The sequence below is a fragment of the Prorops nasuta genome, unplaced genomic scaffold (genome assembly GCF_024137725.1).
Source record: "Prorops nasuta isolate Cenicafe-Biocafe unplaced genomic scaffold, Cenicafe_Pnas_1.2 PNAS00018, whole genome shotgun sequence".
NCBI classification, from domain to species: domain Eukaryota; kingdom Metazoa; phylum Arthropoda; class Insecta; order Hymenoptera; family Bethylidae; genus Prorops; species Prorops nasuta.
The window spans coordinates 2,191,181-2,204,433 of NW_027116815.1; the positions used below are offsets into that span (position 1 = coordinate 2,191,181).

General features: G+C 42.0%; 1 protein-coding gene across 1 annotated transcript in view; it reads left to right on the plus strand.

The window, feature by feature from the left end:
• Window positions 1–1,043: 1,043 nt before the first annotated feature.
• Window positions 1,044–13,253, plus strand: part of Dscam1 (Down syndrome cell adhesion molecule 1) — a 62,330-nt gene continuing 50,120 nt past the window's right edge. Inside the window, 4 exon segments of the mRNA XM_066738358.1 lie at window positions 1,044–1,162; window positions 3,376–3,499; window positions 8,970–9,151; window positions 9,295–9,433. Of these exon segments, the coding sequence (XP_066594455.1) occupies window positions 3,406–3,499; window positions 8,970–9,151; window positions 9,295–9,433 (415 nt within the window). The 5' untranslated portion in view covers window positions 1,044–1,162; window positions 3,376–3,405.

Genomic DNA, 13,253 nt, shown 5'->3' on the forward strand with positions numbered 1-13,253 from the left:
CAACAGTTTTCTCCCTAAGAGTTGTCACCTCCTTTAAGGCTCCTTTCCTCTATACTCCAGTCGATAGTCCACAGGGTCCACCCACACAATCCTCACCGTCCTGACTCCTGACTCCAGAGTTCCGGACACGTTACGTCGCTTTAAGGCTTAATCATTTGCAGTTGTACTTTCTTCATTTTCTGCCGTTTTTTACGGGATCAAACTCTAGAAAGAATAAAGAAGACCATGGAAAAAAGTGCAGAAAGTACAGCTGAAACTAAAAAAAATTATTATCAAACCTTTAAATTAAGCAAACTACCCGCGTTTTTATTATAAAAGCGCTCCATATGTTGGTTACATCTAACTCCGTATTTTGCAGCTTTAACTGACATTTATTGGTGTCGTAAAAGATTGAAAACAATGCACAAGATATACATTTATCGTTATATAAAAACATTTGTCGTTAACCATCAAAATTTATCGATGAGAATTACAAAATAGCCTGAAAAGTAATATAGTTTGTAATACACGCACAAAATAACATCTACGAAATATCGATATATATCGAATAGCAATCGGAACGGATTTGAACTTAAAGTGAATAATTTCATTGTATTGGCTAATGATAAAATTGGTTGAAACTTGAGCGTTTTCACATTGAAACGTAGAAAAGGGTTAGGATTGTAGGTTTGAAAGAAAGCTGCGAATTATGTTCTATTTGGGTTAGAGGGGTTGTGTGGCAATTAAATTGGCGAGAAGAGGCATGAAAATTGTTTAGAGTATTGGCCATTTCCGGCGCGAAGTGCCGGCTCCCCCTCTTTTTTAAATTTCTCTCCAGGGGGCAAGGTGGGGGGTGGTTGTCGGATCACGAGTGGTTGTGGGTGAGAGGGGGATAGAATGGGACCCCCCACCCTGAGGAACGAGAGTAGCGCAGCAGCCCCCATGCTCACGACGCTATAGCTACAGCTATACACACAAATACACTGAACTCTCTGCCGTCGTCCGACTTTAGCTCTACCACTGAACCGTCTGAACCACTCCACCACTCTACGGTCGTTCGTCGGCGGCTTGAGAGCGTTTCCTTTTGTCCTCCGCGATACGTCTGGTCAGCGTGCATCAGTCTCAGTGTTATAAGTACCATTTTCAACCTAACCATCATAAAACTCGCCGGTATCTCACGAAGGTTCGTTCAGTGAATCACCTATTGGATATATCATCGTTCAGCAAATTTCTGTGTTTTATTGGAAAAATTGCGTGAATGTGCACGTGAAGTGCGATTGATGAGTGAATCATGCTTGAGCCAAGAAAATCGAATCCTAAAGGATGCTGAGGATTGGTTTTTTTCTTGGGCTTTCAAGTATTTGTTAGAAATGATCGAAACATCCAGCAAATTTGCCAGTTTTTTCACACAGGAGTGATGAAAAAATTACAATACGACCAGTTTGCTTTTTCTTTATTATCCGTCTATTCTGATTTGATGTGTCCGAGAGCACAGTTTAACGAATCAAATGTTATGGTGTCACTGCGTTGTCGCATCTCGTTCGGGCAAAATATTCGGAGGGCCCCCGATGAGATTTAATTTTCAGTTGGGACATCCGGTGATGCGGAGTGTTTTGTGCCCTAGCGAGTAAAAAGTGTCTCTCGCGAAGAGTCTAAACGGGGAGCGCAGCTGTTCTTGTGCGAGCTCAGCCGGGTCAGCGATCTTGGGTCACGGGGGTGGTCACCCTTTGCGAATGCATTTCGTCCTGCTATGCTCTTAGCCCAAAACTTTCCGAAAATGGAATATCGCAAATTTTCTGCTTCGCTAAACGACGGTATACGTTTCCTAAAAATACTCGTTATGCTACACGATGCAACGTTCCCAAAGGGATGAACCTTTGAATAGCTTGTTCGATGATAAGTAAATTTCTGAAGCACGAGTTGTATCTCTGGGACAGTTTGGCGTCTTGACACCGATATTAATAGAAGTTATGGGTCTTGGAGTGTGGCTTCGGGGAACATGTGTCGCGGGAGTTTTTTCGCAAGAAAGGGGGGAGGGGGCTCTGTGAAATAATTTTTGGGGTCGTTTGGGGGGGGGGGGGGGGGTTCTTGGAAGGTTTATAACTGACAATCGGCCGGTTTCAAATCGGAGAGAGTGGAATATAGTAGGAGCAAGCATGGCGTACGGTACACGAGGGGTTCCGCACCCTGCGATCAATAAACCCGCCGAGAGGGAGCAGCTCGGTCTCTGTCCTACCCTTCGCTACCTAAACTATATATATATACTTTCTCTCTTCGATCACAAATTCGCTCTCTATCCTCTCTCATCTCCCTTTCTCTTTCCCTATATCCTCCTCCACTTCTCCCCCCCCCCCCTTCTCTATTACAACCTTCACTAACCCTCCAAAAGTCCAAATCAGCACGTGCACGGATTTTCGACTTTGGAGAAATACCAAAACCGACGTTCATCTTTTCCATATACTTCACGTTTCGTTCCGTTTGATCTATTTCTCCTTCTTCTTCTCTTCAAAGGTTTGTTTTCTTTCTCGCGCCACACTTGCCCTCTACCTAAACCTCGCTAACCGCTGTTCAGCACGTGCTCGCCTCGCCGTTTGCTCGATACACCAAAAAAGCTTCCTTCGAGACTCGATCCAATTACGAACAATCGTTTCAATTCCCCGAATATCAGTCGTATAGATTTCGAAGGCAGACCAAGCACGCGAAGCCAGGCTTCTCACGACTAGCTGCTCTCTGCCATGACAGCTTTTATCGTTTCCATCGTTACTCGGTCGTGGAACTTTGGCAGGTACCCCTCTCCCCTCCATCGCCTCTCTTTTTACGCATAAATCCAAACCTCGCCTCCACGATCCCACTGATTTCTGGATTTTCTTATATTCTGGCCGAGTTCCAAAATTCCTTTATACAGCCAAAAGCGCCTTTATCGCTCGTAATAACACAAAAGCTGTGTACCGGAGCCGATAAAGTATATGAAAGAATGTAAACTTCGCTCTCCAATATTTGTATCAAATTTCATACACACAGCTAAGGAAATTCCATTTGCATTAAACCTACCGGAATGAAATTTTACCGGCAAGTAAACAGAATGGAGGTAGATTCCGCGAAAAACGTAGGATAGAAAAATAGAAGAGCGCATATGGTCGTTGAGGAAGAAAGTTTTTCGTAAAAAGCTATAGCGCGGCTTGTGTCGGAGAGGAAATGCAATGACAGCGCGGCTGTGGAGCACATAGAGCGAGCGTGGGGGAAAAACCTTAATTGGCAGCTGCCTCATTAAAAGGAAGGGTTTTTGCGTTGATTCATACACGTTTCCCTGTGTGAAAATGGCAAGTCCAGCTGGGATGCTGCGATCGTTGGTGCATGGAGGAAAAGGTTTTTGGTGAAATTGTGTTGTTTGATCAGGTGAAAATCAGTGCCAGCGAGGAAGTCAAAATGTGGCGGGAGCCTCCTGGAGGGGGGTGCAAGTCATCCTTTTATTCGCTTACGATGCTGCTGCCGCTTCTGGCTGTTCTGGCATTGACGAACGGTGAGTCAACCTTCTTATTCCATCTATTATACCGTCTGCAAAATTATTCTTATTATTATATCATTCCGATCGCTTACACACACACACACACACACACACACACACACTCCTCGCTTATACTCGGGACTCGTTCAAGTTTTTCAATATAAAAACCTTATCCGTTCATTATCAACTTTCGTACAATAAGATTCCTTTGGTGGACCTATCGAATATCGCCATGGGAGATAAAGGGAATTATATATATATATATAGTGATAAATATTATTTTTAAGAGACGCTCTGTCATATTCAGTTCCATGGCGAATAGTAGCCCTTTATTACACGATTACTGTTGCTATTATTATTTCTATATATTTATTCCACACGACACCTACCTCTCCCTGCACGATTTCCATAAAAGCAAATGAAACAAGAACGCCGATGGGAAACCGTTAAGAATTTCGGCATCTCGAGAGAGTATTCGATAATTGGGTGGCTTGCATAAATAATTCCTGCGTTTCTATGACAAAGAACATCCGTTTCTTTATTTACCTTCCGCTCTACCTTTTCGCGTATCGCTCGGAAATGCGAATATCAATACAAGAGCGAGGTTCGATTTGCGGCTTCCGTTCGCAATTTCTTCGCGATTTCCGCAAGTACCCAAGGGACGAGTCGTTGACTTTGTATTATTTTTTCTTCGTTTCACGCAAAATATCCTTTGAATATGTTTGTTTCGCGATTGAAACGTAGTTCAGTGATGTTTCTTTTTGGTTATCGGATATAACGCGTAGGAGAGATTTTAGCGGGGGAGTAGGAAGGGGGAACCGAAGATCGCCACAGTTGGATTATCTGAACGTTTTTGCTGATACATTCTTCGAAGAGTCATTCACTTGGCGCTACTTCTTCCTCGTTACGTACAAAATATCATTCTTATTTTTATTTCGCGAGAGAAACGCAGTTCGGTGATTTGTTCATTTTGGTTATCAGATATGATATGTAGGAGGGATTTCAGCGGGGGAGTAGGAAGGAGGAACCGAAGAAACGCCACAGTTGGATTATCTGGACGTTTTTGCTGGTACATTCTTCGGAGAGTCGTTCACTTGGCTCTAGTTTCCTTCTTTTCGTACAAAGTATCGTTTCTACTTTTGTTTCGCGAGAGCAACGCAGTCGAGTGATTTTTTTCATTTGAGTTCTCGGATACAATGTGTAGGAGGGATTTCAGTGGGGGAGTATGTGGGGGGGATCGTTACAGTTGGATTATCTGGACGGAGGTTTTTGCTAGTGCATTCTTCGGAGAGACGGTGAGGCTATAGGCGGGTTTGTGAAAGGATCGGGAAGCGTAGGTAGGCGCGTACGCCGTACGGTCCGTCCGTACGGAGCGCAGCTGCCGGTGGAATCTGAGAGGCGCACGGAAGGTTTGCGGGGTGGGGAAGGGGCCGCGTGCAAGGGAAAAGGAGAGGGGGGAAGGAGAACAGCTGCTGCTGTTCTGAGAATGAAGGCCGCCAACCAGAATGCGCGCACGCTTCAGCCAGGTGGATTTTGCGAGAAATTCACTTTTCTACATCCCAACTTTCCAATCGATTCACTCGTCCAGTATATATATGTACGCTGACAAACCTCGCGGAACGTTTCTCCAACCAATTTCCAAAAGCTGGTATTAATGACAAATGCATCCTGGAACACGCCAGTCTCATTCATACATCTTCGTGTGAAATGCTCCTTTCTCAAATACAAATGTATTGTTTATTCATATATTTATTTCGTAGATATTTAACACATGATATTCGCTAATTTATTCAAATCATTGTACATGTTTGTAAAATATATATATATATATATATATCTTCGCGTGAAATGCTCGTTCGAATTAGAATATATTTTTTATTCAGTGCTCGTTTCGTCGATTGTCTTTTAATACAATCTTTTATTTTATTTATCGTTTAAATTTGTAAATGATATAATCGCGTGAAATGTCTGAATAAAACAGTGTATACAGAATCATAGGAAGCTTGGATGAAAACAAAAGATTGTTGTTCGAAAAATAAATGAAAGCCAGCGAGAGATAGAAGGGATAACGGGATTAGGGACAGACGCGTGTTGGTCAGACAGAAATAGCCTCTCTAATGGAGAATATAGTGTACGTACGGCATATCTAAGGCGGAAGCACCGCGAGAGGTTTACTTTTCACTGATTTCCTCTCCGAGAGAAGGCTTTTCTCCTCTCCGCAGCCCTCTTGTAATTCATGCCGTAAGATAATATCGCCTGAAACACTTGTACGATCAAATCAGTTCAATTCCAACATAATTGATGCATTCAACCTTGATGAAACGAATTAATTCATCGATAAGAGTTCAAAGAATCCTTGGTATTCGACATAGAGCTCTTCTGTAATAATTAGACTCGGTTGATTCTGATTGCATCGACATGTATAGATTCTCCATTAAAATCATCGACCATTACATTGTTATTATCCAAAGAAAACAATTCACCTACATATGTGCAGACTCTTATACGAAACATTATTTTGGCGCCGATGCGAGGATCGATGGTTGAATGTGATATACAATGAAAAGAGAGAGGGGGGGGGGGGGGAAGAGAAAGAAAAGACGAGCTATTCTCTCGGCGCGCGCGCGCGAGCGCGTCATTTTCGAGGCGTCGCGTCGTCGGTTTGTTGGAAAAGACGCGCGTCGTGATTATAATGCACTCTGCGCGCTCTTTTTCACTCCGGCGCCACGTGTTCCTTCTTTCCGTGGTTGCGGGGTAGTCGATCGGTACTCGGCGACGCATCGTCGTGGTCGTGCGCGCATTGGTGTGCGCGTGCCAGTGAATGCGCGCGAGGAGGACACGTTTGTTGGGAGAATATATTCGATGCAGCGTGTCCGGACGTTTCAAAGCTTGTCTATATATAGATTACAGGGCGGTTGTCGACCGCGAAGAATCCCCGGCTTTCATATCGTTGACGGTGTAAAAAAATAAGAAGCCACCGCATCGACCCGCGAGGCGAGCAGGCTTTTTTTTCTACCCCCCTCTTCTTCTCTATTCACCACTCTCAGGGTGATTTCTTCCGCGTGCGAGTCTCTTCAGCAATATATATATATATATATATATATATATATATATATATAGATAGGTACATGGTATAAGAGTGTGATTGAATCGCTACGATTCCTCCTCGAGACTCGAACCAATTGAAAAGCTCCCTTGGACGCACGCGACGATCGCCTCTATTTTCCCTCGTGCAACGAGAAACTTGGATAAATTTTCCAGCGACACGCGGAAAGCTCGATACGAACGGCTTTCCGCGTGAATTTTTTATGATTCACAGGAACACGCGCGTCTTTAGCACGGATTATATAAATAAACGGATTATTGTCGTGTACGGAGAAGTCGTGGAAGCTTCCGCTTGAAATGTGGGGAAAAGGCATTTTCGTCGCGCAGAGTTTTCTCGGGTGAAATATAATGAAATAATAAAGCAACGTTATTCTCGATCGTTAAAAATTTATTGACCGAGCGAGCGGTTGCCATCCGACGAAAATAAGCCATCCTCCTTTCGTTCGGTATATGCATAAAGCGATCGTAGGTGTTTATCGAACGAGAGAGGCAGCGGTTGTTTTCGTTGCTGCGAGGAAAATTTCAGTTTTATGTGTGGAATAACCTATATAGATAATTCTTCTGGTGTCCGTATAAGAAGAGAAAAGAATAGAGGATTAAAAATAAAGCGTTTATATTAAATGGGTGATGTGGATATATCGCGTTGAATTTTTGCGTGGATGAAGAGGCTTTTGTTTAGTTTAAAGTTTTAAATAATGGAGGGATATAAGAATTCATTCGGTAAACGCATAAAGCTAACGTAGATTTTTATCGAATGCGAGGCAAAAGTTGTTTTGGTTGCTGCGAGGAGCAACGGAGGACATTTTCATTTTCATGCGGAGTGACCTATATTGATATAATTCCGTTTGGTGACTGTGTGAATTAAAATGAAGAAATGAGAATTAAAAATGAAGAGTTTGTATTAAATTGGGGATGTGGATATATCGCGATGAATAAAAGCGTTTATTTAGCTTGAAGTTTTAAATTGAGGGGGGGGGGGGGGAGGGGTTAGAAGAATCGCGAGAGAAGTATATCAACGTTAGGTTTCTTCATTGTCTTTATTACTCGTTTGGAAACTGTATTAATTTGATCCAAAGTTTACCGGAGAATGGGGAAAGGCATATCGAGATAGGAAATGGACAAAAGGTGGGCGCAGGAGGCGATAAATGAGAAAAATGCTCAGCACCTGCCCCAGTCCCGTATGGCTCAGCCTCCGCTAACCGGTTTCTCCACGTCACTCGGATCGGATCTTATCTCTCAAGATTTTCCTCCTCCATCGTCCAGCTGTCCACCTAAATCATGCAATCACGTAAAACCAGATTGCTTGATTATCGTATTAAAGCGGATATCACCGAGTTCCATTGAAATTGAGAATAGCTTCTTGCGAAATTTCCTCGTCTCGCCGAGGTTCTTCATCCTTTGTTACTGATTTTTCTTTGCATCGAGTTTTTTTCTCTTTACGACTATAAACCTGCATATTTTCATAAGAATATTAAATACAATGCATATTCGGATCGATTTATAGTCGATATGCGTTATTAGAGAATAAAATAAAGTTATTAATTAAATTTTGCATTTTATCCGAAAAATTGCATAGTTTGGAAGAATCGATCCTCGAATCGATCATTGTATAGTGTAGAACTCGTATGCAATTAGGGTCAGCAGGAATGACTGATTTTTTCGTTTGATTTCTTTGGAGTTGGAGTTTATTCTCGATCGGGAGATGCAAGAAGGTTCGAAACGGAAAAGGAATCACGCATTGGTGTCTCCCTTATGGTCGCTTTGGATGACGTTGATAGCATATTATTCAATTGCAGTCCGGGCAACCTGTTGTTTAGCTGCAATTGGCGACGCGCCAATTGAACGTGGGTGTCACGTATCCTGGTGGAACCGGATGATAAGCTCTACCGAGATGTCCACCAACGAAATTTCTCTTCTACATCGCATGGAACGCCGATTAACATAAATTTATCGCTTATCCGTGTCCTCCCCTATAATTTCAATTACTGCACAAATTGCATCAAGATGCACGCTGCGTTTTATCATCCAACTAAGCATTTCTTGAAAAGAAAAAGAAACAGAGAAGTTAACCCCCCTACCCCCCCCCCCCCCCCCGTGAATCATTAACGCGTTTCATTATAAAGTGTAATTTCAACGTGCCTCGATCGTTTATTAAGGAGGAACAATATTTTCGAACGAGCACACAGTGATTTCGAATCGTTTAGCCAAAGATACTTTATTTCTTAAAAACTAGGAGAGAATAATTTTAAGTGGAAGGATCGTATATCACACAATATAGCAATTTTTAGTTTAATTTTCCTACTATTTATTTCTAAGAGTAACTTAATAAATTAAAAATATATTATCAATTATAAATTAATAAATATGTAAATATTTCCAGTGGCGTGCGCAGAGGACGAGTCTATGGGTCCAGTTTTCGTGAAGGAGCCGTCGAACCGAGTGGATTTTTCCAATGGAACCGGAGCTGTGGTTGAATGTCAAGCAAGAGGAAATCCACAACCGGATATTATTTGGATTCGTTCCGATGGCACTGCCGTAGGGGATGTTCCTGGATTGAGACAGGTACAATGCACCTATATAAATACAAACAAATATATTTGTTTACGTTAGTTTCTGAAAACGCTCTTTCTCCAAGCCAACGTCAGTTTTCAAATTCCATCTATATATAATTGCATGAGACTCAATCATACTCTTTTGACCCGCAGGTTTTACCGAACGGAAATTTGGTCTTCCCTCCGTTCCGTGCCGAAGATTACCGTCAAGAGGTTCATGCTCAGGTTTATAGTTGCTTGGCACGTTCACCGGCTGGATCCGTTCATAGCAGAGATGTCAACGTGAGAGCTGGTGAGATCCCCCCTCCCCCCTCTTCTTCTCTTACTCAGAAAACCCAGATGGACGAAGAAAAATCGATGCTCGATCCAACTTATTCAATCTTTCGCATAATTCATTACCGGCAAAATGCCAGAAGCCTTGATACTGTCAACAAAGTTCCACGTTGAAGGAAATATCTCTGTATAGCCACCTTTTGGACCCAATTTACCATGTAAATCGATACCGATCAAGTTTGCAAGTTTCAAAGCAGCAGTGAAAATTTTCTCTCGCTTCGAGTTTCAATAGAGAATCGCGAACATCGGCTGGAGTTAATTTTCAAAGAGAGTTGAAGTTGTAATTGGCAATTACCTCGAGTGTTTTGGGTACTTGTTTATAATTAAATAAGAAAATTGATGCTTTCTTTTTGCGAATATTCTTTTTATTTGGAAATTTAAGAACGAAAGATATTCGTGTATAATACAAAGGAAATTATATTGATCGAGAAGGTGGCTAGTGATCGAGCGTCGATGGTTTACTAAGAATTTTTATTCCAGTCGCGCTCAAGGGCGCAGAGATCTTCGTATTTGAATTGTGAAACGTGTCTGGCTTCCGTTGGATATATATGCGATCGATCGGAAAGGCGCTTGTAACTGATTGTGAGTCGTCGAAGCGTTGTCATATACCGAATCGCAGCGTCAATTATCGCCTTATCCGTTTCATCGTCTTCGATGTACATTTCAAACGCCATACCGCCGTCTTTCAGTCCTCCTGAGTCTAACTGTATCCTATAAAATCTGGTCTCGACTAGGCAACCATATTCCAATTGACAAACAAATTTAAGTCAAATTTTAGTCAATTTTCTCTTACATTATAGTGGTAAAAATTTCAACGGTTGATAATGATACATCATACCGTATATATATATATATATATATATATATATTTTAATTCGTTTATTAAGCAACACTACAAACATCTAATAACGCCTGCGCGAGCAATTATATTTTACGTCACCTTTTATAGCTCTGTATATATACATATATACATGTACATACTCAGCTGGCGAGATGCTTTTTCAGTTGCCGGCTGAACCACTTTGTGACCGCTTATCTCCTGCATTTCTTCTGACCCCAATGAACCTAAAAATTCGCACAGCCGTTCTTATTAATTGCCTTGTGATAGTGGAGCTCTTCGATAGCTCCACTATAATTAGCTCATTATACCTCTATCGATCCTAACTCGAACACAAATTTAACCTTACGTATACGTTTAATTGGAATTGGACGTCGAGATCAAGAAGGATACAAAGATATAGCTATATAATATATATATAGCTCTGGGATGTAATCGGTACATATAAATTTGTGAAAATCTGCAGTGGTGGCTCAGTACTACGATACCGATGTCAACAAGGAATATGCAATCCGTGGAAATAGCGCAATCTTGAAGTGCGTCGTGCCATCCTTCGTGGCAGACTTCGTCAAGGTTCTGTCCTGGCACACGGACCAGGGCGAGGAATTCGTGCCAGGCGACGATTACGGTAGAAAAATCTCTGAGATCGGTCTGACGAGACGAAACGTACCAACGGATCGTTTCGAAACTGAAAATTATATCGAATCATTGAACAATTTCCCTGGTAAATAACGAGAAGGAGAAAATCTCTGGCGAGGCAGAAACGAGCTGGGATTTGTTTGGAATAACGATGCGGAGCGTTGATAATGGGAGCACGCGATTATTAGGAGAGTATATATGTATATATAATATAATAATTGATCTTGTTGCGCAATGGAGAGCATTGACTTGTGGGTCTAGTTCAATTCGTGTACAAGTGACGTGTGTGAGCAATTTGCAATTTTCTCGACTGTAATTCGCTCGAATTGGCGGAGGCCGCGCAGCGTAAGTAGTTTTACATATTGCGATTTGCCAAGGATTCCGAAGGAAATTGGCGAAGACTCGGTAACCGGGATAGAAGGTGGGAATTAAGGCGAGGTAGCCCGCGGGAGCTGCTCGCTTCGCTATAATCACCTGGAGATCTCCTCGTCTTTTTTTATCCTCCTTCCAAATAATTAGAGCGCATAATTGTCAAATTTGCTTTCGTGTCAACTGCGTCTCTTCAACATTTCTAGAAAATTGTTATAACTTAATGGAGCGATAAGCTCGCGAATGGAAACCAAATAAAGCGCCTGCAGGATAATAACAGTTTGCAACAGAATAAGGGAGATTTAATAAACCGATGCATGTATACAGTCTACAAAGGCGAAAACACTTTGAGACTGCGCCTTTTCATTGCAATTATCACGAAGAGTCGACCTACTTTTTCTTAAACTACTCTACGCTGCTCATCGACCAAAATTCTAGTAATTATATCACTCGGAAAGAACCAATAATGAAATTGACCCAGATAGAATGATTTTTCGTAGATTAATAATAGTTTTTTTATACCCACAAGGACCAGTGATGTTCTTTTCAGTGATTTCTATAATTTTCACCGCACGAAACGATCTGCTGGATGGTTTTCAGGGTCGGCACGGGTACTGGCTGTTGTCAACGTCGTCGAAAATTATTCTTCGCGTTTTACGAGGACTCCTTTTAAAAGTTTTCCCGAGTTAAAGGTCGAATTGCTCGATTTTCAGTGGTGCACCAGTACTACCAGTCGGAAGTGAACAATGAATATGTGATACGTGGGAATGCCGCGATTCTCAAGTGCAGCATACCAAGTTTTGTGGCTGAATTCGTGCAGGTAGTTGGCTGGCAGGACGATCAGGGAAACTCGTTCAATCCTGACGACAGTTCCGGTAAAATATATCGGCGAGATCTTTATCGTGCGTTTAGAGGTCAACGTCCACGAATTTTCTCAAACGCGAATTCATGTTTTCCACAGTTTATGGAACAGTTTGCTGATCAGTGTTAAATTTAGGGTTGGAACGGGGGCGTTTGTCTAATTTTTCAGAGATTTTACGAGGGAATTTTGCGTGGAGTTGTGACGTAGTATTACGAGGCGGTAGTGGTGCCGAAGTACTTGAAGAAAAGAAACGTAACGATAATCCTTAAGTGCACTAATTTTCGTGGCGTAATTCTCTATGCGACTTGTAACACAATTATCTAATAACTTTTAAAATCGCAGATGAAATAGAGGCGTTTGTTTATTTCTTGAGAGATTTAACGAGAAAATTTTGCGAGCTCTTGTGACGTGGTATTACGAGGCGGAAGTGGTGTTGAAGTACGTAATGAAAAAAATGCGGCAATCCTTCGGCGCACCAAGTTTCGTGGAGGAATTTTTCTTAGTATATGAAAGAGTTTTCTAATCAGTGTTAAATTCACATAGATAAAACAGTGGCATTTATATAATTTTTGAGAGATTTAACGAGAAAATTTTGCGAGCAGCCGTGACGTAATATTACGAGGCGGAAGTGGTGTCGGAGTGCGTAATGAAAAGAAACGCGTCGATCCTTCAACGCACCAAGCGTCGCGAAGAAGCTTTCTAAAACTTATCAAAAAGATATCTAATCATCTTTAAAATCACAGATGCAAGAGGGGCGTTTGTTTAATTTTTGGAGAAATTTAAGGAGAGAATTTTATGAGCAGTTGTGACGCAGTATTACGAGGCAGAAGTGGTGTCGGAGTACGTGATACGCGGAAACGCGGCAATCCTCAAGTGCACCATACCGAGTTTCGTGGCGGAATTCGTGTCAGTCGAGTCTTGGGTTGGCAGTGACGGCTCGACCTTCAGACCGTCCCACGATTACGGTAGCGAGATCCATGAAATATTCGTAAACCAAAACAAACGAATCAAACCGAGTGTCTCGCGTTGCGGCGGCAGTTGTGCTTCGACCGTTCTTTAAAAATAAAAACC